This window comes from Monodelphis domestica, chromosome 2 (genome assembly GCF_027887165.1).
Source record: "Monodelphis domestica isolate mMonDom1 chromosome 2, mMonDom1.pri, whole genome shotgun sequence".
NCBI classification, from domain to species: domain Eukaryota; kingdom Metazoa; phylum Chordata; class Mammalia; order Didelphimorphia; family Didelphidae; genus Monodelphis; species Monodelphis domestica.
The window spans coordinates 156,836,776-156,863,607 of NC_077228.1; the positions used below are offsets into that span (position 1 = coordinate 156,836,776).

A 26,832-nucleotide genomic window follows, 5' to 3' on the forward strand; every position below is an offset into this window, starting at 1 on the left:
AAGAGAATACAACAATTTGATGAGACAAAAAGAAATATTATAAGAAAAACAAAATAAAAAATATTAAAAACAAAATGAAATAATAAAAAATGATTTACCTAAAAACAGGTCAATAAGAGACAACCCAAGACTCAATGAAACACCTAAAAATCATGACCATAAAACTCTGAAAGCCTATTTCAAGAAATCAAATGCACACACACACACACACACACACACACACACACATATGCATGAGAGAGAGAGGAAAAGAAAACTCCCAGTAATATCATAATCAAAATCCAGACCTTTCAGGTCAAAGACTTGTCTTTGGCTACTACAAGTAGCTGAAATGTAACAATTCAAATACTGAAGAGCCACAGTCAAGCTTATATATGATGTGGCAGTTGCCTATGAAGAAGCTGAGCATTTTGAAAATAGGATTCAAAAAGGCCAAAAATAATGGATTACAATCTAGAATAATCTATCCAGAAAAACTGAGTATAATCATACAGGGAAAAGATATAGACTTTTAGCAAAATAGAGGACTTCTAAGTATTCCTTATGAAAAGTACAGAACTGAATAGAAACTTTGAAATGAAAGTCTGAATCAAGAAAAACATTGCAAAATGAACATCTTTGATTGATTTGAAGGGACTATATGATAATGAATTGTTTCATTTTTAAGAAGAGGAGAAGAAGCAAGTATCCTCTTGGAATCTTATGTCTTCAAGATTCACAAAGCTAAATAGAATAAACTGTAATTATATGTTGGGGTTTGTTTTTATGCTCTAATGATATTAGGAAATGGAAATGGAAGGGAAAGAGAAATACAGTGAAGAGGAAGGGGATAGGTCTCTATAATCTTAAGTAACAGAAATGTGGGATTTAAAGAATATACAGACATGGAGGAAAGAAGTAGAGGAAATGTTACACCAACTTTCAGTTAAACTAGAAAAATACAAATTGAAAAAATGTGTGCATATATGTGTATACACACAAACACACACAAATAGCTTAGTTTAGAAATACATAAAACTCAACAAGGAAATAGGTGATGACAAAGGGAGAGGAAAGAGAGTTTCAAAGGAGAGAACAAGATAATTGAAAAAGTAGTCATAAACAAAACAAACTCCAACATCAGAGTGTAGAGTATGAAGTAAGGATCAAAAGGAAAGAAAGAATAAAGATGTATGATCAGGGTTAGTGCAAGGGAGAGAAAAGAGGCAAAAAATGTAAACAGATTATCTCAATTATAAATCAGTAGATTTAAGCAAATTCTTCTTTCAATCACTTCTTTATTAAGATCTAAGACAGTAAATAGAGGAAAAATATACAAGGTAAATAAAGTAGAAGGATATAAATAATTACTGAGATGAACTATGAATGAGATAAACTAATCCACATACCAAAGGAGAACAGAAAGAATTAGAAAGCAGAATTCAACCATGAGTAGGTTATAAGAAACAAACTTGAAACAAAGATTCCTATGAAATTAAAAATAAAAGACTGGGATAAAGTTTTTTACATTTTAGATCAGCTTTAAAAAGCTGGAGTGGCAATCATGATTTTAGACAAGGGAACAATAAAAATAAATAAATACAGAATAAACATAATAAAAAGATAAACAGGAGAAATGATTTAAAATACCATAAATAACAAATTAATATCTTTGTACCAACCTATCAATTTGTCTCTCTATAAATGACATAGTAAGGAAATACTAGGAGGTGGAGTCAAGATGGCAGCTTAGAGGCAGCAAAAGTTCAGACCTCTTCAAAACCCTTCCTCACTGATCAAAAACAGAATGCTTTGAGGGATCTGAAAACCAAATCTAACAATAGGACAGAGCTAGGGAACCCTCCTGCTGGGTTCAACTTAAAGGTACACCCCCCCCCCAAAGCCTGAATTCCAGAACACTTGTGTTGAAGGGGAAGGAAGAAGTAAGGTCCCAGGACCCCTCCCCCACCTACAATTATGAGCCACCAATGGTGGCTGGAATCTCTGGGCAGACAAGGGCACTAGTCCAGAGGTAGTACTTTGCTGGCACAGCTGTGCCAGGTTCAGGGAGATGAACACAGGCAGCAGGGAGGCAGCTGGAGAAGTGCAGAGAAGGCAGCCTAGTTGCAGCCAAGACACTCCATCTTGCCCCCTCTTCTAGAGTTTATGGCCTCAGGGCACATCCAGCTTTGTAGATCAACTCCTCCCTGGCTTAATCTTATCAATAGGGCACATAAGAAGCCTTCAGAGAGCAGGGAAACTCAAGCTCCAAGAACCCCTCCCCCATAGACTACTCTGAGAGCCTTGCTGACTAAGTTCCAAGGGCAAAGACTGCAAACACTACAGACCCCGCTCCTTTTTAGCTTCTGCTGCCAGCTGGGGAAGATCTGACCTCAAAGCTCATCAACCTAATACTATCATCCTAACCTGACCAATTACCAGAGCAGAGAAGAAGCCCCTTCAGGACACAATAGCCCAAACTCATAGATTCAGCACATAATCAAAGGAACAAGATTACAGACAATTACAGGGGAGAAAGAATGGGGCAATATGAGTAAACAACAGAAAAAGAAAAAAGAAATTACAATTGACAGTTTCTATTTAGGCAGTGAACAAAAGAGTAAATGAAACAGAGGAAGCCCAAGGAACACCAAGCAAAAACATAGAAACTCCAGCTAATTGGCCACAGGCTTTGGAAGAACTCAAAATACAATTCACAAAACAATTAAGAGAGGCTGAAAACAACTGAGAAGAGAACTTAAAAAGCAAAATAAATCATCTGGAAATGGGAAATAGTGTCTTGAAAGCCAAAATTAACCATATTGAAAATGAGGCAAAGGAGATGAAAGATCAGAAGGAGAAGGATGACCAAAAAGCCAGGGATGAAATTCAGTCTATAAATGTCATAGTATCTAAATATTTAGAGGAAAATTCAATTTAATTTCAGTGAGAAATACCCAGAAAAATCATAATAGAGGAAGTTTAATGTATGCCTCTCAGATTTAAAAATAAAAATAAAAAAATAAAAAAAGAAGAAAAACATGAGAAAAAGATTTAATTAGAACTTTAGATAATTTAGAGAAATTAGAGAAATGATCCCTGGTAATTACTGAATAAGAAAATGAGAATATATATATATATATATATATATATATATATACACTTTTATATATATATATACACATAGTTTGTATGGTTCCTTTAAAAAGTTATATATATATATATATATATATATATATATATATATATATATATATAAAGTTGGCCAAGTATTAGAGAACAAAAACTTCATAAACAAATGTAAGACAGAAATATTTAGTATTTTCTTTAAGTGCCCTATTGCAATAAAATTGTATTCAGTCAGAGATATTTGGAGAAATAATTAAAATTAATTGAAAAGCTAAATAAATTGATCCTAAAGAATTAGTGAATCAAAGAAGAAATAGAAATAATAGAAAATGTCACCAAAGAAAATAATCATGGCAAAACCATACTGTGATGCAGCAAAAGCAGTATTTGAGGAAAAATAGCTATCTCAAAATAAATTTATCATTAAAATAAAGAACAGATAAATGAATTGAGGATACAATCTTAAAAACTAGATAAAGGACAAATAAAAAGACCTCAAATAAAGACCAACGTAGAAATCCTGAAGATCAAAGGAGAGATTAAGAAAACTGAAAGCAAAAAGAAAAACTCCACCACTTTAGGGTGTTTTAAAAAAAAGTAGTTATTTAAACTGATTAAAAATAGAAAGGAAAAACAAATTTTATCAGAAAAAAGGGAGAATCCACAACAATTGAATATGAAATAAAAGAATATGAATATAAAATAAACCATTGGGGTAAAATAGCATCCTATCGGAAGAAACAGAACTTAGAAATATGAGGTTAGGGCAACTTTTAGAGACAATTTGGAGGATAATGAAATAGATGAAGGACTCATGGTTTCTTCCTATTTAAACTAATTATTATTGCTAGCTAGGAACCAATCACTGACATTACCATCCTGCTAAAGGCTTGCAAATGTTTTCACCTTCCTCTTCATTTAATACCCTCTTAATCATCTTCCCTAGTTTCAGTTCAGATAGTGTTCTTTACTTTTGAAGCCCTTGTTTATTATAGCATTTTGTTGTCAAATAGATACTATGGTATAAGTAGGACAAACGTTATTATCCCCACTTGACAACTGAGACAACTGATACCTAGATAAGTTCTATGACTTTGTTTTCATTTCTTTACTAGCATAAAAAGTGCCTCTATGCATATTTTGGAATATATGGAAATATTATTTCTATCAGTAATCTTCATTAAGCATGGGCAATGAAATTTCTGGGTTAAAGGATATGGATATTTCAGTCACTATCAGAATAATTCAAAATTCTTTACCAAAATTGTTGCATTCACAGCTCCACCAACAATGATTTAGAGTATCTGCCTTTCCTCACAACCTTTGATATTGATAATTATCATATTTTTTCCCTTTGCTAATTTTCTGAGTGTGAAGTATAACCTTCTTTGTAAAGATAACCCTTCCTTAATTTCCACTGGAAACATCCTGGTCCTGAATTGCCATAATAAACTTTTCCATTTGGACAAAGAAACTCAAATGACACCATCATTAGTCCAATATTTTTGTGTCAACATATTGTCCAAGTTCATGATTATGTTACCTATAGTGGGATTTGGGGGGGGGTACCTTTCAATTCCATTCAGATTTTTGACATTTCATAGGTTCCATCCAATTATATTCGACAAATCCATTAGCACAAACCTATTATCAGTCTTTACTATTACTTCATGAAATGGGGTCTGCTTGATCTAAAAGAATCATGACTTCTATTTATCATATACTTTACAAATGTCCCTTAATTCTCTTTTTAGCAAGGAAGTATTTTTCTGTAGCTCCCTTAGGATACTATAATGGTACTATAAACTTCTCTTCATTAATATTGTACAAATGTTTATTATGTTACTTCCATTATCAGTCACAATACTCAGTATAGCATCTAATGTATAAATTATGACTTGTATTGTGTAAGGTTTACTTGCTCTACATGTGTTCTTCTCATTCATCTTTGATTTCAGGATACCAATATGTCTTTTTTTAACCTTTACCTTCTTTCTTAGAATTAATACTAAGCATCAGTTCAAGGCAGAACAGTAAGGACTAGGCAATGGGGGCTAATTGCCTTACTCAGGGTCACATAGCTTGGAAGTATCTGAGGCCAAATTTGAATCCAGGACTTCCTGTCTCCAGGACTGGCTCTTTATATATTCAGCCACCTAGCTACCCCTAATATGTCCTTTAATATATTCATAGTCTTCTCCTAAATATCTTTTTGATCAATGTTTTAGGCATGGAGGAGTTCAATTATGTGTAGCTACTGTCTTCTTCCAATGATTCAATATGCCTTCCATATTCAAGCTTGCACCCTTTGATCTCTACATTTCTTTAGCATATATTAGGATTTTTATATTTTTTTATCATTGGAGGAACATTTCATGAAATATTTTTCAGTGGAAACATATAGTTTGATATAATCCATGAAAATCAAATGATTAATAAAACATTGTAGTTTGATTCTTCTTCGTCATCATCATCATCATCATCATCATCATCATCATCATCATTATATTCCTCTTCTCCTTCTGACTTGGAATTTCAATGGCAGGTGTAATTCCCATTCTCACAATTCTCTCCATCAATGTAGATGGGCAATTTGACTATAATTTGTTGCCTCAGACAGTTGTCCAAGACTCTGAGAGATTGATTTGCTCAGGATCACACAGTCACCATGCATGAGAGACAAGTCTACCCGACTTTTAAGATGAATCCCATCTCTATCCTGTCATACTGCTTCTCATTATTGTCATCATCATTACAGTTCAGCCCAAGTTTTTGTTATCTACACCTGTTGCTTTCTCCCTGTAGATTTCTTACTTTTTGTAAGAATCTTTGCTATTGTCTGAGGAATCTGCCTCATCAGTACTATTAAAAATATCTCAATATCTCCATCACTAACACACAGGCCCACAAAGCACATGTTTAACAGCTTGGAAGCACAATTCTATTCCATTTTTAATTTTTGTCCATGGAGGCTTCTTTAGCATTTTAAGAAAATTTTCTAAGCTACTTAGGGAAGAGCTTATTCTGAAAACCACAAATCGCTAGAAGAAAACATTTCTACCAATATAATTGAGGCAACAAGGTGGGGAGGTGGTTAGACTGATGGACATGCAGTTAGGAAGACCTGAGTTCAAATCCTTTCTCAGACACTTACTGGCTAGGGGTCCCTGGAGAAGTCACTTAATCCCTATCTGCCTCAGTTTCCCCAACTGAAAAATGATACTACTAATAATGCCTATCTCTTGGAGTTGTTGTGAGGATCAAATAAGATAATATTTCTAAAGTTCTTACCCCAGTGCTTGAAACATAGTAGGTGTTTAATAATGTTTTCTCCTTTCCCCCATAACCATTCCTCCTTAATTGTAGATTTTAAAAAAACCCTTACCCTTCCATTTTAGAATCAATACGGTGTATTGGTTCCAAGGCAGAGGAGTAGTAAGGGCCAGACAATGAGGGTTAAGTGATTTGTCCAGGGTCACACAGCTAGGAAGTGTCTGAGGCCAGATTTGAACCCAAGACCTACTGTCTCTGGGCCTGACTCTCAATCCACTGAGCCAACCAGCTGTCCCCTTAATTGTAAAGCAACAGGATTTTTTTAAGAAGGAAAGGAAAGAAAGAGGGGGAAATAATGCCTTTAATGTTTTTGAAAATCCTGTATAGTCTCTGAATGATGATCAACTCTGTCATGGAACTTCTTCTGTAACAATATTTTTGTTCTGGATAAAACTACGGTTTGTAGATTGAATCAATCAACAAAATGAAATTGGATTGAGAAAGATGGTTTTAAAAACGTACAAAACTTTCTGTTGGCCTGTCTACTTTTTCTCAATTAAAGCTATTATTTTGGTAATAATTCTTCATTTAATGTAGCAGAAAAGGGGATAGAACAATCAAGTTTCCTTTCTATGTGCAAGTATATGTATGTATATATATATATATAATATATATATATAGGTATATACATACACTTGCACTTTGTAAACAACACATACATTATTAATATCTTTGAAAATTCTAGAATGTTCCAAATTTCCAAACACCAAAAGGGCTGGCAACATAAAAGCATGTGAAGAAACTGATTTGTTTTTTCTGCTTACATCCTAGGAGACGTAATTTGCTGAGCCCTGCCAGAAGAGAAGTTGTCAATATAGAGTGACTTTTTCACCAATATAAAACTGTTCAGAGAGTAGACTATGCTCAGAAATTAGCTCTCTTCCTTTCTAATTTGCTGGATTATCTTTTTTAGCCATTGAATGTTGTCTTTCATTTCGAATTAGCAAAGCTACCCTTCTGAAAATACAATGAGCTTAATTAACTATATTTTATTATAAAAGCATTTTGTCTTCTCGATGAATACCAGTTATAGATAGGAACTCTTCAGCTCTTTTCATTGAGAACTAGTCATAAAGTCCAGGGGCTCTGATTTAGGAAGAGTTCAACATTTGGCACCTCTCTGAATTTAGCTGATTTAGGAATCTAAAAAACAATGGAGGAATCCAAAAACAATACAAAACAATTCCTAAGTTTGTTATCATTTGGGGTAGAGAAATCAATAAACTAAAAATATTTATTTAGCATTTATAGACATGGGGGACACAGAAAGAAAAAGGAGAGCTGCTGCCCTATAGCACTGACTTTCTATCCAGGGAGGTGACACTTAATGATAATTTTTTTTCAAAGTGAGGCATGAACACCTGGGAAAGACATCATTGCAAGAGACACTATTTGAGTTGAGATTTGAGGGCAACTAGAATCATGTACAATGTCCATTTTCTCTGAAGTTTTAGCATGTTTTTTTTTATGATTCTTCCCTTAGCCTTTTACTTGTGGAGTTTGGAAATCAGTATAAGAATATGGTTTTTGAGGACACATTAGTTTGCTTGTACATAAACACTTTGGAGGCTACTATATCACTGTAGTTCTACTGTATTACTGCTTGGCTATCACTGCAACATACTATTGTATTTTATACTGTGAATTTCTTTCCCTGCCCTGTGTTGCTGACCTCTTCTGATCAGCATCCCCTCAGCATGTCATAATGATGCCTTTGAGAGCAATAAAATACAGCACAGAGATCTGGTTATTCAACCACCAACCCCTTTCCCTTCCAGATTGAAGAGCTGTCTAACTTCTCTCTTTGTCCCCTGGTTTCTTTTTCCCTCTAGTTAGTGTCTGCTGCTTGCTGCCCCTGTCACTCCTCTTAATTGCCACAACTACGGATGTTTTCATTTCTGGCATCTGTTGCTCCCTTCCTTCTTCTTCTTCTTCCTCTTCTTCTTCTTTTTTTTTTTGCTTTTCTTTGTTCTAGTTTCTTTGGTCACTTGTCACTTCTTCATGCTTTTCAGCATAAAAAGGCTGACCTTTGTAGGCAACACCAGTCAATCAGAGAATTCCTTTTCTTTTATTCAGGTAACTCACCAATCACAGCATATCTAACATGATATTAAAATTGTAGGCTCTTGTCAGCTGTTATCATGTATTTCTTGGCACTCGAAGTGCTTCTGCTTACAAAGACATTTGGGAGATATGTCTTAACACTTTCTTATCTCCTGCCTCTACTTCTGGGGCCAGAGCTATCACAGAAACCTGAGGATCCTGAGAATTGTATCCCAGATAACTGAACTTTGACTGTATTATATTTCTATATTAAATCTTTCTGTCAATAAAAGAATTATCAAAAGCTAACAGTTATCTATCACTTTAAAATTTTCAAAATGCTTTACATATTATCTCATTTGATCCTCACTATAATCCTGAATGGTAATTGCTTTGATTGTTTCTTTTAGAGATGAGGAAATTGAGACTGAGATGCTATAGTAGATAGATCTAGTGTCTGGAAGAACTGAAATTAAACTCATCCTCAGATATTTTCTAGTTCTGTGACCCTGAATAAGTCATTTAATCCCTGTCTGCTTAAGTCTTTCTTATTTTAATAAAAGCACCTACCTCCATGGGTTGTAACAAGGATAAAATGAGATAGTAATTATAAAAATACTTTTAAAACTTCAAGTCACTATATAAGTATAGATTGTGATGATAATAATATAAATTGTTTAGGGACATACAGCTAGCAGGTCTCTGAGGCAGGGTTGAAACTCTGATCTTTCTGACTTCAAATTCAGCTATGCTATCTAAGTGAAATAAATAACCACTCACACAGAGTTCACATATTCCACAACTTCATATATCTAGGAAATAACAGAGAATCTGAAAGTAAACATCTCTGAGAAGTTGTAATAACTGTCACTACTAAAAAAACAATTCATATAATTTGCTCACATCAAAGACTCTTAGTACATCATTCAGAGCCTATTAACTTTTATTTTCTTGAAATTCTAGCAAGTTTTCATATTTATTCTAGTGTACTGAAGATCAGAAATAAGAAATTAAAATTAGAGCATGTAATTCAACAGCATGCAGAAATAACAGCTGACTCTTTGACAGCAATAAAGCAAATTTAATTCAACACAAAATTTTAAGTGTTTATAAATATTGGAGTCACTCTGCTAAGAGCTGGTGACAGTGACAAAATGAAACAATTTCTGCCCACAAAGAGCTTATATTCTACATAGAAAGGCTTTCCTTAAAAGCCAAACAAAAACCTATAGAGATCTGGGGGTACTAAGGGTAGAGACAAAAAGTTCTGAGATATTTCCAGAGTGTAGCAAAAAAAAAAAGTAGCTGACATTCAGAGTGATTAATATCAGGCATTAAGAAAATATCAAATTGAATTCAATACATTTCATTTAAGAATCAGAGAAGTAGTTAATATATTTTAGTATTATTTCTATCCATAGAGGTTAATATAATATGAGTTATAGTATTTAAAATAATATATTTTTATTATTTACAAAATCAACTTTTTTTAAATGGGGTGATTACTATAGTTCAGAGCTCATTTCAAGCATTTTTTTTCATTATGATTCATCATATATATTAGTTTTTTATTTCCAATATAAAGTTGGGAAGTCCAAGGTCAGAAAAATGGAGTCATTTGTCCCAGATATTATTGCTTACTTCTATTACTGCATCCAGTGTTTTGAGAGTCCCTATAGTACCATCTCACCATGAAATGTGCCAACACTATCTTTTAGGAGGTTGACATTTCTCTAGCTCTTCCTATATCTCTGTTCAGCATTTTGTTGTTCAGTCATTTCAGTTGGGTCTGACTCTTTGTGATGCCCTTTGAAGTTTCCTTGGCAAAAGTACTGGAGTGGTTTGCTATTACCCTCTCTACCTCATTTGACTGATGAGAAACTGAGGTAAATGGGGTTAAGTGACTTGCAATGGGTCACACAGCTATTAAAGTCGGAGGCCTGATTTGAACTCAGGAAGAGGAGTCTTTCTGATACCAGCCCTGGCACTCCATCCATTGCTCCACCTACCTGCTGCCCTTGTTTAGCATTAACCTAATTTAATGACTGATTTTGAGCAAAAGCATACTTTGAGGCAATAGATATACACATTTTAGCTACCTACTTGGGCAACTCATTACTTGAATAAGGAAGAAAACTTCCTGTAATGAAAAGATCTCTTAGAATTCTGGGGTATTAGTAGACTTAGAAAGTCCATCTACTTCAACTATTTTTAAAACAAAGAAATTGAAGCTCTTGGCAATCTGAATCTCATTGCATACTTTTATCTGTTTTATTCTTTTTTTTTTGTATTAAAGTTTCTTAAAGTGAGTCATACTTCTCAATCAACAAACATTAATTAGCACTTACAATTTACCAGGCTCTGTAAGCAGTGTGGATAAAAAGCAAGTGAAAACAGTCACTACCTTCTGGGAGATTACATTTTAATGGGAAAGATAACATGTTAAATAACTAGATTAAAAAACCCATAAAGTGTTCATGAAAGATAATCTAAAGGGGAAGGACTTCTGTAGAATGCTGAGTTTAAACTGGGCATTTAAGGAAACCCAGGAAACCAGTAGACAGAGGTGAAGGAGGAGGTATGCAGGGGACAGACAATATATAAGCAGAGATGGGAAACATATCAGATAATGAAGAATTATCAATATTAAAACTATATGTACCAAATATCATAGCATCTAAATTTTTAACGGAAAAGCTAAAGGAGTTATAGATGAAAACAGATAAAAGAATTATATTAGTGGAGATTTTAGCCTTCTCCTCTCAGAACTAGATAAATCTAAATTATTATTTATTGGAAAAATACAAATTAAAACAACTCTGAGATATGATTACACTCACAATCAGATTGGCTAATACAACAGAAAAGAGAAATGATAAATGTTGGAGGGGATGTAATAAAACTGGGACACTAATACACTGCTGGTGGAATTGTGAACTGATCTAGCCCTTCTGGAGAGCAATTCAGAATTGTGCCTAATGGTCTATAAATCTATGAATACCTTTTGACTTAGCAATAGCACTACTAGGTCTGTATTACAAAGAGCTAAAAGAAAGTACCCATATGTAAAAAAAATATTGATAGCAACTTTTTTTCTTGTGGTGGCAAAAAATTGGAACTTAAGAGGATGCCCCTTGATTGGGGAATGGTTGAACAGATTGTGATTTATTAATGTGATGGAATACCATTGTGTTATAAGAAATTATAAGCAGTACATTTTCAGAAAAAGATTGGAAAGACATCAACTGATGCAAAATGAAGTGAGCAGAATCAGGAGAACATTGTATACAACAGCAATATTGTATGATTGTCAATTGTGAAGGATTTAGTTACTCTCAGGAATACAATGATCTAAGACAATTCTAAAGGAATCCTGATAAAAATCCTAAACATCTTAAGAGGAAGTTTTGATGAAGTCTGAATGAAAATTGAAGCATCATTTTATTCTATTTTTTTTGTTTATTTTCGGATTAGTTTTATTTCACAACATGATTAATATAGAAATTTGTTCTGTATCTTTGCAAATGCATAACCTATATCAAATTGCTTTCATTCTTAATGAAAGAAGAAGGGAGGGAGGAAGGGAAAGAATTTGGAGTTCATTTTTTTAAATGAAAGTTAAATAGGTAGTTAGCTCAAACACTAGTCTTAGTGATGGGAGGTCCTGTGTTCAAATTTGATCTCTGACACTTCCTAGCTGTAGGACCCTCGACAAATCACTTAACCCCTATTGCCTAATCCTTCCTACTCTTCTGCCTTGGAACCAATATTCAGTACTGATTCTGAGACAGAAGGTAAAGGTTTTAAAAATAAATATTTAAAATTTGTACATGTAATTGGGAAAAATAAAACATTTTTAAAAGAAAAAAATCATTTTCGTAGCAGAATAAAGGATGGGTTGGAACAGAGAGAAACTTGGAACTGACTTCTGATAATTAGGCAGTGCAGTGGGTAGAGCACTGAACCTGGAATAAAGACCCGAGTTCAAATCTAGCTTTGGATACTTCCTGTACGACTTTGAGCAAATTGCTTTACTTCTGTATGGCTCGGTTTCCTCAGCTGTAAAAAGAATATGATAATAGCATCTACCTTCCAGGGTTATTGTGAGATATTTGTAAAATTCTTAGACACAGTGAGTTTTTTTTACTGTTAATTTACCCTTCCCTTCTTCCCTAACCAAACTGGTAAAAAGGCCTTCCAGTGGAGAGGCAATATGAAATAACATAATAACTATGTAGTGTGTCTGTATGGGAGAGATGCTGGGAAGGTAGAAATGACAAGATTTACAATAGAGCAGCTATGAGGAGTGAGAGTGAGAAGTTAATGATGACAGCAAGACTGCAGCCTATGGTGATTAGGAGGAGGATGGTGCCTTTCATAATAATAAAATAGTTAGGAAGAGAGAAGAGTTAATCAGTTTTGTTTGGTACATGTTGAATTTGAGATGCTTACAAATTGTCTGTTTCAATATGTCCAGAAGGTAATTGAGGATGGTTGATTAGAGAGGCTAAGGCTTATACTTTCTACTTTGCAGGACTGTAGGGGGAAAAAAACACTTTTTCAGCCTTAAAGTAATACATATATGTAATCTGTCATATTTCTGTGTATTTTTTTGCCACTCTCATATATTTATTGGTAAATATGTTGTAACCCCCCCAATGGAATTAAAGTTCCTTGAAATTCCAAGAAATTGAAGTTCCTTTAACTCATTTTTATATTTATGTCCACAGTGCCTTGTACTTAGAACAGGGTAGATATTAAATAAATATTTGTTTATTGATTATATATCAACTAAATGTTTTTTTTTTTCCAATTAGGCTTTGAAGTTGTTTTTTTTTATTATCTCCACTGAACATTAACTCCATTTTTACAGCACTGGTTCATTCCAGTGTGTAGCTAACTAAGTTATGGGAGGATACACCAGAAAGTACCTAGTCTCTGGGTCCTACCATCCTGGAAAAGTTTTGTTGGTTATAGTGCCTTTACTGACAAAATCACAGATCCTTAAAGCATTGAAATATGTTGATATATATATATGTATATATATGTTGCTGTATTTCTAAAGTAAGTCCTGAAAATATTCTCTTGCCATATTTTCCTTTTATACAAAATTGCTTTTGTTTGGAATTTCTGTCTTTAATTAGCAGTAGTAAATGTATATGATACATTATTGGCGTAATTTTAGGTATATATCTTAAGTCTACAGAAAATCAGTTGCATTGTTAGAAATACCACCCCATCAGTCAAAACCTTGCTCTTACCCTATTTTTTATGAACACATTTATAGAAACTCTGAAACTGAACATCTGTTTTTCACATTTTAAAGTTTGAATTTCTGATCATAACAATAATGTCAACATTAAATTCTCTTTTTTGTTTCTTTTGTATGTAAAAGCATTTGAGCCAAGACCTGGAAGAGTCTTCATGCTCCTCAGCCCCCAAAAAATTTAACCGAGATCAGTTCTATAAATTTATCATTTTTCCTGGCAAGTGGATTAAAGTCTGGTATGATCGGCTTACCTTGTTGGCACTGCTGGATAGGTAAGCCCCCTGCTCATGCTGATGTACAACAGAGGCACCCAATAGGTAGTATAGAGTTGCACCCCATTTAAGAGAAAAATTCTAGACACTGCTGGGAACCCCAGGAATATTTTAAAATTATATGCCTCCTTTTTTTTTTAGACACTTGATATCTAGGCAAAAAGATCATGAAAACAAGAAATAATATGGTTTAGTGATTAGTGCAGGATATTTGGGAATGGTACTTCTAGAATCACTTTGGGCAATTGGTAGTTTGGTCTTTCAGTGATAATCTAGAATACTTTCTAATCAGAAATAATCCTGTGCACCTTTTAGGTCTTGGTTTCTCCATTTGTAAAAAGAGGGTAAAGGGCTTCAAGTGATCTGATAAAAAATGCTCCATATCATTTGTGAGTTTTCACAATTTCACAATCAGACTGTGAGTTTTAACTTTGGCTTTTCTGAGGATTTTTCTTTTCTGAGCAGCCTGTATTTCTTCATGTAGTTCCAGGTTTAGCTTCTGAGCCTGTGAGGTCTTAAAGATTGGTTCACATATTTTACAAAAAAAAATTTGTAAACACTTATCTTCCATTTTAGCAATATTGGTTCTAAGGCAGAATATTGGTAAGTGCTGGGCAATGAAGGTTAAGTGACTTGCCCAAGGTTTCACAACTAAGGAAATGCCTGAGACCAGATTTTAACCCAGGATCTCTCATCTCCAAGTCTGGCTCTCTGTCCATTGAACCACCTAGTTACCCACTGGTTCACACATTTTTTCAAAAACTTTTGAAAAAAATTGGCAACCCAGCAACATGCCATAAAGAGAAGTTCTTGATATAGGATGAAGGGTGAGAAGGCCTGTGAACTAGGGGAAATATTACTCTAGTTTAGGGGGACAGCCTTAAATTTGCTGCCTCCCTTTTGAGATGATGCAGCTGAGAAGATTCTAAAATTTCCTTTTACCTTTTTCACATTGGTTCACCTCTTTTCTTTTATCCCCTCTACCCTGTTGCTCAAAGTGGGAAATAGAAAGGCAACAATGTTGGCAAGTTTAGTGAACAAACTCAAGTTACCTTGTATGTACATAATTGTTTACCTATTTTTTTTATCTAAGATTTCTTTCCATTTACATTCTATGGATCTTGTACATACAAGTTATTGCATATGAATTTCTTAGGGTCAGGGAGCATGCCTTGGGTTTTTTGTTTATTTTCTTTTTTTTTTAATTATTCCTTGGTGGTTAGCACAGTGCCTGACATATAGTTAGCATTTATGAAATTGCTTGTTGTTGATGATAATAAAGAAGAGAAGGAATAAAGAGGAGGAAAAGAAATAAGCAAAAGAGGAAAAAGAGGAAGTAGAGGAGAAGAAAACTCAAAAAAGTAGAGGAGAAAGTAAAAGTCGAGAAAGAGGTGATGGAGGAGGAGGAGGAGAACCACTACCACCAGCTCTTCCACTTTATTTTTCCTATTTGCTTAAAGAGGACAAAGGCATGGCGTGGTCTGGAGAAAGTTACTCTGTAAATCAACCAGATGTTTAGCTTTCCTCTTGACTTTTTTTTGAGGATTTCCTAGAACAGTATTTGGCTTCTCACCTAGTTCTAGATTCAGCTTCTGATAATGGTGATGATAATTTAGGGTAGAGTAGAAGATAGCTTAATGTTTCAATTATTTTTATTCTCTACATCAAAGTGTGGAAAGGACAGTATTATCAATGTAAAATAATCTAGTATGAATAAATTGGTGTCCTGATTATAGTACTGTTTTGCAAACATATGGTGCTATTACTAAAATCTAACCAGTGAAATGCTAAGATTTCATCATTAAATACCAAACATGAAGCTGTACAGTAAAGGCTAAATGTTAGCTCAGTTGTATCATTTCCCCTAGTGACTACTCTTTTTAGTAATATTTCATTTTGTGATCAAAAACTAAATATATATTTGTAGATATATAAACATATATATATTATTGCAAAATTAAGACTGTAAATATCAGTACTGAAAAGTCAGAGAATGGAATGACAATGGTCCCTTTTAGCAATACTGTTTCCCAAGAGGTACTCCCTTAAAAGGAAAGTTTAACACTTAACTGATAATCCTAGATAATATATTTTGTTTGAACATTCTTTGTAAGCATATGATGTTCATTCCTTATTAACTTTACATTTTTCAATATTCACATAACCAGCCAGAATCTTTCATCTACATAGGAATTTTTATGTCATTTAGAAAATGTATAAAGCAGAAAGGATACATTTTATTTTAAAATTAATGCCTGTTTGTTTAAAAAAAAACCTTTACAAAGGAAAATCTCTAATGTTTCTAACCTTCAGAGCTTTAGTCAATGTAGTGCAGTGGAAAAGAATACCAGTTTTTGGAGTCAATCAAGTCAAGAATTATTTTATAACGTGCCCTGGTACTGTGCTAAAGAGCTGGGGATAAAAAGAAAGGTAAAAACCGTTCAAGCTCTCAAGGAGTTTACAGCCTAATGGGAGAGATTACATGCATACAAGATATCTGCTGGGTTAATTGCATATAGACCTGAAGCTACTTCCCAAATCTCCCTTAAATTGGTAGACTAAGTTCACAAAGAGAAGTTGATTACTTCTCTTTTTAAGATTCAAGAGTATTCGTGTTTGAGGGGTATTTCAGTACTATCATGAGCCCATAGTAATATGCATCTCGTGGATTGTCACCTCCCAGATTTAGCTTTCAGGAAAGGATATTTACTGAGATCATGTCATAAAACTGTTGGTACAGAAATATCGCTCTTACTCATCCCCCCTACCCCCCAAAATCTTTGATGTTCTTTTCTACGAGTGCATATATGATGCAGGGGAAAGTGAGCTCAGGCTTAACAAACATATGTGATCTAAGGGTGACTCACAGCTACTGGTTTGGGAAGTCCTTTTTATCTGTGCTGGTAATTCTCCTGAGTTATGTGTAGGTCTCTGCTGGTCCCTGAGGGTCGGGACATTTGTATATAGTCTGGAAACTGCATTTCTCTTATCCCAAAGAGATAGATCACACTAGCTGAAGCTGCTTTCCCTCAGTGTGTCTATTTTATCCTCTCTCAAGTTCCATCTGGGATCCATTGTTATTGGCCCAGTCTCTGCAAGACATGGATAATGTCTTGAAGGGGAGGGAAGGGTGTGAGAAATGTGACACTTCCTTTGGGCTCACTCACTGTCTCTCATATTTTCCTGGCTCCTAGGACAGGCTCAAAGGGTCTGCCTTCTCATAATACTGCCAACACAGTTAATGCAAAGCTTGAAGTAATACTTTCTTTACTGATTATACAGAAGTCCAAAAGTATAAATATTTCTATCAATTCTAATGCATTTGGTCATCTGATGTCATCCAATAGATAGAAACACTTCACTCCTTCCCAATTCATGAAGGATTACTTCAAATCTAGGCTATGTTTTTGAAAAATGTATAGATATATCTAGTAATTTTCACTCCAATTTTATAGTTTTGATTGATTGATTCAATAATTCAATCAAAGTGATATTCTTACTTGATAAACATATCAGAGCTCAGAGGATTTCATTAACCACATTAATTGGAGTTGATACAAAGAAACATACAAGTTGTGTTCCTTAACAATACATATGTATATATGTACATATACATGTATATATATGTGTGAGTGTGTGTGTGTGTGTTTGCAAAGGGGTATCCTAACCACATTTGGTGTGTGTGTGAGTGCATGCATGCACACTCATGTCTCCTGTGATTAAATTAATGTAAGGAATTCCAAAATAGCACATCCTTGGTCAGGAGGACATTGTACGATGAAAAAAAGCTCTATAGTCAGAGAACCTGGGCTCAAATCCTGCTCCTGATGCTTGCTACCTGTCTAAACTCGGGAAAATAATTTAATTTATTTGGCCTTCATTTTTCACATGTAAAACAAGAGATTTGAACTAGGTAGCCTCTGATATGCCTTTCTATTCTAGACCTATGATCCTTTGACCTGGGATAAAATCCTGCCTCTAATTCACGTTAGCTGTGGGACAGCAAACAAATCACTTACTCTTTAAGTTTCTAAGGAATTCATTACAGTCAAATTACCTTTGATGAATTTCCCACACCAATGAGAACTCTTTGTAGAAACTCATTACCTGATTGGCACTTATCTGTAAATAATAGTTTTAGTTTAGTACTGAAAACTCAAGTGACTCATCCAGAATAACACAGTAAAAGTGTAAGGTCAAATTTCAACTCAAGTTATCCTGACTCCAAAGCCAGAACTCTCTATGGTGCTATACTACCTGTCTGTTCCCTATCTATATAAAATAGAATAAAATTTCCAAGCTATTTACGTCAGGTAGATGGTACAGTGGATAGAGTGCTAGGTCTGCAATCTGGAAGACCTGAGTTAAAGACCTGCTTTAGAATCATACTAGCTGTTTGACTCCAGGCAAGTCACTTAGTTCTATTAGCCTCAATTTCTCTATCTGTAAAATGGTTATAATAGCATTTGCCTTGCAGGATTGTTGTGAGGATCAAATAAAATAATAATTGTCAGTTGCACAATACCTGACATAATCAGTCATAACTTCATAAATTCTTGTTCTCTTCCTTTACAGAGCTTAAATTTTTTAGTTGAGTGGTAACAGTTTTTGACTTTTAATATCTTCAGAAGCATATACTAGTTTTTGGTGTATTTAAAGGAGAGGCTTACATTTCCCTTTATTTTTATCTTTTCATAGAACTGAAGACATTAAGGAAAATATATTTGCTGTTTTTCTAATCATCCTGGTGTCTCTACTTGGATTTCTAACACTGAACCAAGGCTTCTGCAAAGATGTATGGCTCTTGCTCTTCTGCCTCGTCATGGCTAGTTGCCAGTATTCCCTTTTAAAGGCAAGACCAAAGCTATTTCTTATCAGGTCAATGTGCTTGTGCATGTATGTAATTTAAAACATCAGATGATCTCACTGACACTTCTGATTTGTGTTTTAGAGTGTTCAGCCTGACCCTGCCTCACCAATACATGTAAGTGTCAAAACACAGACAAATAATTTGCTTTGTCCATTTGCACTAAGGACAAAACCCCAAAGTATTCACCTTGAAGAATGTAATTATGTCAAAAAGGTTTTGATGATGTCAAATTAAAGTATTACAGAGGGCCTCTGGGAAATGCTTAGCCTCTTGTAGTCATTCAACAAATGTTTCCTGGGTCCAATATGTAAAAAGCTTTGTTTCTTTGGCAAATGAGTGGATAGATGGAGCGATGAAACTTGATTCTTCTTCCTTCACATTTAATTGCCCAGTTTCCCGCATTTTCCCTCTGCCCAGGTGAAACTGACAATGGCTAAGGGACAAAGAGGAAGCCATTAATATTCCCATGCCTCTTCTGGCAGAAGGTTCTCCATGCTGTAAGAATATTTATGAGGTCAGTGAGAGTCCTTCATATGGAGAAAGATGAGCTTGTAATAGCCATCCAAGGCTTCACTATCACCATTTCCTGGTTTCACAGTCAGGCAAATTATATGGGAAGAAGCTAAAATCTTTTCTTGTTATACAAACAGAAAATGCTGGTCTAAATTTACATGAGACATCCCTCTCCTTATTGCCTACTTTTGAGCCCATTATTTTACTGTAGCCTCATAATTATTGAATATTACATTTGAATAATATATAATGTATGTTATAATTATTATATGGTACTATAAAGTATGATACAAAAGATATATGACTGTATTATACTATTGTAAATCAATCATAAAATAATGCCCTATATTTTAATTTTCATAGTACTTTCAAATCTATCTCATTTGATCCTCACAACAGCTTTCTGAGTTATTTAGGACAGATATGTTCATTTTATAGATGATAGTGGAGCTTTCTAAGCTCAATTATATGGAGCAAAAGCTGTGTTAGTTTTTTAAAGCTAAAATTGTTTCTTGTATATATGTTGGGTTTTTTTTTTTGTTTTATCAGATGCTGTCCATATCCATATATCCATATGCTATGGAATATAGCCAGTCATATTCCCTGCCCAGCTAGTTCACTGTTGAGCCAGGCAGATAGGCAGTTCAAAATCTCTACTATTTAAACAACCCCCGCCCTTTGTTATCTTACATTCCCATGAGCCTCTGAAATAACCATCCCGAATTAAAGCATGACCCACTCTATTCTGGTTTTAAAATTCATCACTAGGATTTAGAATTGATTTTAAATCTGCTGTAACTAATGTTTCTCTCATTGTAATTAAGGAAAAAGCATATGATTGGATGATCACATGATATGTTTCCTTCTTGTTAAATCTGCCTGTTCCCTGTAATTGGTTTACATATAATACAACTGCTTTTATTCTAGAGACTGAATGTCAAGACAAGCAGAAGCAGCATAATTAGGGTATTAAGAATGGATTGTTGTGATTATCAGCAGAAATATGGGTTAGGTAAAAATGGATAGAGATATGCATTTCTTAAATTCATCACTCAAGCCAACTGTAAGTCCCAAATTATCCATTATCCTGCCTCAATGAATTCTTATTTCTTGAAAGATCACACTGGAGTTAGTGTCACCTCCAGGGATGACTTGAGGGAAGGGGTTTAATATGAGAACTACTGTTTTAGTAAAAAGCATCCATTTCCTGAATGTCTGACTTTTTCTTAAAAATTTTGAATCTTTTTATAAAAACATGTATTTATATCTTTTTTAATGTAACTTTCATTTTCCCATATTTCTCCCTTCCCCTACCCAAAGAACCATCCGTTACTACAAAGACTGTTTTAAAGGAAACAGGAAAAATATTGATTGACTAAAACTGGCTCACCAACCAAGCCCAGTATTACATTTAGGATTCCACATCCACATGTCTACCTCTGAAAAGGGAGGGAAATATACTCAATATATTGAATCAAAAGCAATGGGTTCCTACCTTCAACAATGTATTGATGTACATGAATAACTAGTGTGTCTAACTTTCCTCTGTGGGTTTATAATATACCTCTTTTGGTGACTATTCTTTTAATGCCATAAGATAGAGTTAAATAGTCTGTTGAGGTTGTTTGGTCATTTCAGTGATGTACAACTCTCAGTGAAGCCATGGGTTTTCTTGGTAAAGATACTAGAAGGGTTTGCCATTTCCTTCTCAAGCTCATTTTTACAGCTGAGAAAATGAGGCAAAGTGGGTTAAGTGACTTTCCCAGAATCACACAGTTTATAAGTGTGAACATATTTGGACTCAGGTTTTCTTGACTCAACACTTGGTGCTCTATCCAGTGCACCACCTAGCTGCATGGCTTTTAGTCTTAGGACTAAACAAAAAAAAACACTGAAAACATTCCAGACTTACAGGAAACCAGGTTAAGAACTTAGGGTTTTAATGGAAAAAAAATTAAGCATGTTCTTGTAATAATGATGCATATGGAGAGTTCCACTACATTCTTAATCATAAATAGTCACACACGAGTCGCTGTATTCAAAGCACAACTGCCCTAATTGTCATAGACAACTAATAACAATAATCTGGAGGAGGGGGAGGAATGTGAATTCCCTCCTACGTACTTCAAACAAAGAAATCCTCTAAATCTAGATATGTACATCTGGTCTGCCTTACTTGTCTCTGTTGTAAACTCCTAGAGGACAGAGGCAATCTTTGGTTCTATTTAGCTGTGCAATATCTAGCACCTAGTGAAGAAATTCAGCAGATATAAATCAGATAAAATACAAATTCTTTCTAGCCTTGTCATTTTCTAGCTGATGATGACAAAAATTACCTTGAAAGGTATTTTGAATGTTCATTGTTAGATCGCACATAATAACACAAAATGGACCTTTTCCCAAATCTAGTAACCAGAAGATGACATTTCTTACAACTTTCATGTGATTATGTGATTGACTAGAGAAGCAGCTCACCTGCCAATTCCAAACATTTGGCATGAGGGTTATGAATCAACAGGACCCCTGCTTCAAGATGTGACAAAATGAATCTCTTCATCCTAAGAATAAAGAACACTTAGAGCTACGTGATCTCCCTGTTGAAATCATGTGGTTGTTCCAACTGTAGCTTATGTATTTTCTTTTTTAAATGCTATTTATAGATATAGAATCAAAGATTCGGAGGGGGAAAGGAACCTTAGAGTTAACTTAGTTTGATTTTATTTTTTCATTTTTTATTTCATTATTTTCATTTTATAATTAAGGCAGATCAAACCTATGGAGATGAAGTTAGGTGACCAAGGAAACAGGAGAAGGAAAAGGAGTTATAATAATAACGGTAGCTAGTATTTTGTTGTAGTTTAATTGTATCCATCCCATTGTGACCCTTTTTAGGATTTTCTTGGCAAAGATACTGGACTGATTCCCCATTTTTGTTCTACAGCTCATTTTACAGATGAAGAAACTGAGACAAACAGGGGTTAAGTGACTTGCTCAGGGTCACAAGTTTGTTAAGTGTATGAAACTGGATTTGAACTCAGGTCTTCTGACTATAGGTTCAGCATTCTATTTACTGAATTACCTAACTGCAACAGGATTTCTAAATATTGCTTTATATACTGCATTAAGGTATATAAAGCACTTTTCAAACATTGTTGTTTTATACTCACAATAACTCTGAAGTTAGGTGTTGGTATTATATCCATTTTATAGATGAGGAAGCTGGAGTTAAGAGTGGTTAAGTGGCTTGCTCAGTGTCACACAGCCAATAAGTATCTGAGACTGGTCTTCTTGATGCCAAATAAAGCACTACCCATTGTACTACCAAGCTAAGCTACTTAGCTAAGTAACTTCTTCTGTCTCCAAAACCAGCTCTCTTTCCACTGTATCATGTGCAACTGTTGTTTCAATGATATGGTTTTGCATGCACTTGCTTTCATGTATGCCTTCTTCTGTGCATGTTCCAGCTTGTTACTGATCCCAGCTCTGCCAGTAACTAGCTTCATGGCCATGGCCCATTCTTTCTTCCTGGGCCCCAGTTTTCTCAGCTGATCAACTAAAATCAACTAAAATATCATTATTTGCATTTCATATGTTAGTAGTTATAGTGAGGAAAGTGTTTTGGCCATTGAAAAGTGCCCTTTAAATAGGAGATATTCCTGAACTAGAGACCCTCTCCACTATGAGAGTGAAAGTCAATAATCTGAACATACATAGTGCTTCCTGCCGTAACTTATTCTTAAGTAACACAAGATTTTCATGTATCCTTTTTGTCTGTTCATGTTTTCTCTAGAGTGGGCTGTGGCACACTGAGGTATACCCAGGAGAGTTCCTATTGTGACTTACAGAGGCAGGGCTTGTTCTCGAATAGAGTACTTGAATATAGTAAAAAATATGAAAGCCCATGTCTGTTTCCTTTCTTAGTTGCAGAGATGACACCATCTGCAGAAGAAGGTTCTCCATTAGAGTTCCCTAGACCCATGAAGTTGTAGGTCCCTCTCATTCCTATTCTCTCTTTCCCTTCATTCCTCACCATTCAAAGGGGGAAATCAAAGTTCATAAATAGTGTGAACCAATAATAAAAGTGATTGATTAAATGCAAATAAATAAAGTGTTCAAATAGACCAACTTACACTGTAATTAGAAAGTATAAGAACAGACAATCCAGAAGAAAGTCCCAAATCGCAAATGTGCTAACCATAGGTAAAAATGTCCCATAATCTGAGCACAGTGCCATGCCAGTAACTGAGTGTCAGTGACAAGGCAAACATGGTGATGGAAAGGAGATTGTGTTTCTGAAATGCTGCAGGCTTTCCAGGCTCAGGGACCTCTCTTCCTGCCAAGAATCTTCTTGGCAAATCTTAGTATTGGGGAAGGTGGAGAGAGCAATTATGAAAGCTTTTCCAATATGGTGTAGGGTAGTCATACGTACAGCTCTGTGAACCTCAACCCGAAGCATGAAAGTTACTGAGAAATATGGCCACCTCAAGTCTGAAAGGGTTGAGTCAGAAAATTGTTATTTTATTCCACTCTTGAAAATAAAGCATAACATTTTCTGCCAGCTGACTCACCCTTCAGAAAGTCTATACACAATTGAATAATTTATCAACCTGCTCTAAAATTTGCCTTGCAGAGACTATGCTATTCATCATAGGTGTGCAGGGAAGTGGCTATTGTTAAAACTTACCCAACCAGTATTTTTGCTGCATGGTGAATAAGATACAGATTTAAAAATCTGACGTATGTGGTGGTGTGATAGAAAATTGAAATATTCAAGCACTCAAATATAGAAATAGATATTTATCTTCTTGATTTGGGAGTTTCCTTCAATGCCACAGACTGTAACCTGTCCATGTTGGCCCATTCTGTATCACTTTTTTTTCCATGACCTCCTAGAAATTTGCCAAAAGCAGTCTATTCTATGTGTGATACAGTCTGATGAAAATATTTGTTTTATATGTATAGATGTATATATACACATATATACACCATTAAAGAATCAGTTCCAACAAAGTTAAATGTGAAAGAAGTTTTAAAAGCATAAAGGAAATATTCCATTTCATTTGGAGATGTCCTGATAGGTCTCTCATTGCAAGGAACTACATAGAATTCTTCTATTGAAAAAGGAAAAAACAAACCTGAGGGTTTGGGTGATTTATATATACATATGAAAAATGTAACTACAAAGCAGAGCAACTTTTATAGTTTGTGTTCTTGGGAATCAAAGAAAATAAAAGTGACATGTAATGCTTTTGTATTAGGAATAGATTTAGAATAACATGGAGGTACAGTGTAATATACAAGAATGGAGTTAAAAATGAATATGATAATGAGGACCTGTGCTATGTAATTGAGTCTTGAATTTTTATTAATGAATTTGAAATGCATCTCCATGCTTAGTAATCTCTAGCCTGCTTGAAGGAAGTTCAGGTTAGTGCAAATATAGTAGAAGTCTTAACCTGGTCCAGTGCCAAAAATGTACAACCTTTTAGGAGAGTGTATTTTTCCATAATATGAAAAGAGATTCTCAGAAGAAATTACATAATTATTTTTGCAAAGACATATTTTCATACACTAAGAATTTTTTTGTACTTAGATAAATATGTGTTTATATTAAGTTCTATTTCAGTAGAATGATTTTGAGATGCAAAGAAAATATTCCCATATTCAATAATCTCTGACCTGGTTAGATCAAAAATGAAATTTCAGAGTGTGTTAATAAGTTTCAAGCAAAAACATCCCAAATATCCCATTCTCATTGACAATGTATCTTTTCCCTTATATTAAAAGGTAGTCTCAGAATAAAAGCATTTTTCATTTCAGAAAAAGTAGCCATTTAAATTAAATTTCCTAAATGTAACAGGCCAAAGCAGTGACTTTAAAGGAATCAGATCTGAAGCCATATTCCTATACTCTTTACTAACCATGCTCAAATTATCCCATGAATTACAAGAGTTTAAAATCTGTTTGTCTTTGAGCACACTGCCAAAAAGAGTGTGTTTCTCCTCTATTAATGATTTTAGAGATCTTCCTTAAACCAATCCTTGTTGTTCCATTAAATCATTGACTGGGGAGACTTGGATTCTTTTCTTGGTTCTACCTTCAAGTTGTTTGGTAACCTTGGTAAAATAATTTCACATCAGAGCCCTGTTTGTTTGTTTTTTTAGTCTATTTAAGGGTACATATGACTAATTGCTTCTTCTTTCCAATGACCATGTTGTGAAAGTTCAGGAGCTGAGGTCTGACAAGCATTTAGCATTCCTTAGAGAAGTACTTGATAGAGGTGGTCATCAATGCTGTATTACATCATGCTCACTTCATTTAGATGTTTAATCTGCAGTAGTGCCTACATAAACTCATGAAATGCCAGGCATTTGAAACCTACTTTACAATTTCATATCTTATTAATGTTGGAACCAAAGTGAAAACAGAGCAAATAATGTCACAAATTAGTTTCACACTTAAGATGAGCAATAAAAAAATGAATGTTTCAACACAGAGGAAAGTGATGTTAGATCTAGATTTTCTCCATGGAGGGTAATTAAAATTTCAGGACTGATTACCACAGGCTTGTCAAATCTAAAAAGCATGATATTATTTTTGAGACTCCAAATTCAGCAGACTACCTAGTGAATTCCACTATGTTTGGGGATGTTTCCTACCTCTTGCTTTATGCATTTTCTAACTTGTTCACTCTTTCCATTAACTTTGTTATGTCAACACAATAGAAGATTATATTTTCTCTTCAGAAGTTGTGTGTTTGTTTTCTAGGGACACAACCAAATAATTACATACAGCAGACCCATCTACTTTTGTGTTCTCTGTGGACTTATTTTGCTTTTTGATATTGCTGCTAAGGCCAGGAATCCTCCTAGTTACACTGTGTATGGCCTAAGGTTCTTCTCATCAGGGTCTCTTCAATCAGCCAGAGATCAGTTAATAGGTAAGTTGCTTCTGACTTGTGGCAATGCAGAGAATGGACTTCCTTTTTGTAAAGGAATTCATCCTTGACTTTCTAGTAGATCCTGAAGCTTTTGACTGAAGAAATATTCTGGATGAGAAATATTGGGAGAGAGGGAGGAATATGAACTCACCTCTTATTTTGTACATCATGGAGGTATCACATAAATTATTGCATTTAAATGTTTGTTTATCAGCATGTCTGATCTCTATGCAGTGTTATCCATTTACAAATGGCTGGTCCCACTAAACCACCACTGTACCTCATCAGTGGGGCTCCATTGATCTAATAGTTGATTGGTAAAAACCAGAAATAAAACTTGGAGTTTGAAGAGGAACTTCCCATAGCTCAGTCTTAAGAACTGATCTAGATGATCATGGTCAGGAGATACCAAAATAAAATATTTTTGACCACTTGCTGAAATGGAAAATTCAAGGTTGAGGCAAAAGGAAAACATCATGACTTC

General features: G+C 34.6%; 1 protein-coding gene across 2 annotated transcripts in view; it reads left to right on the top strand.

The window, feature by feature from the left end:
* PCNX2 (pecanex 2) overlaps positions 1 to 26,832 on the top strand; it is a 409,779-nt gene that overhangs the window by 97,670 nt on the left and 285,277 nt on the right. For both annotated transcript variants that reach the window (XM_007481607.2, XM_007481606.2), the window contains exons 10-13: positions 13,880 to 14,025; positions 18,724 to 18,877; positions 18,977 to 19,009; positions 26,177 to 26,348. In XM_007481607.2, coding sequence (XP_007481669.1) covers positions 13,880 to 14,025; positions 18,724 to 18,877; positions 18,977 to 19,009; positions 26,177 to 26,348 — 505 coding nt within the window. The remainder of the gene's footprint in view (positions 1 to 13,879; positions 14,026 to 18,723; positions 18,878 to 18,976; positions 19,010 to 26,176; positions 26,349 to 26,832) is intronic.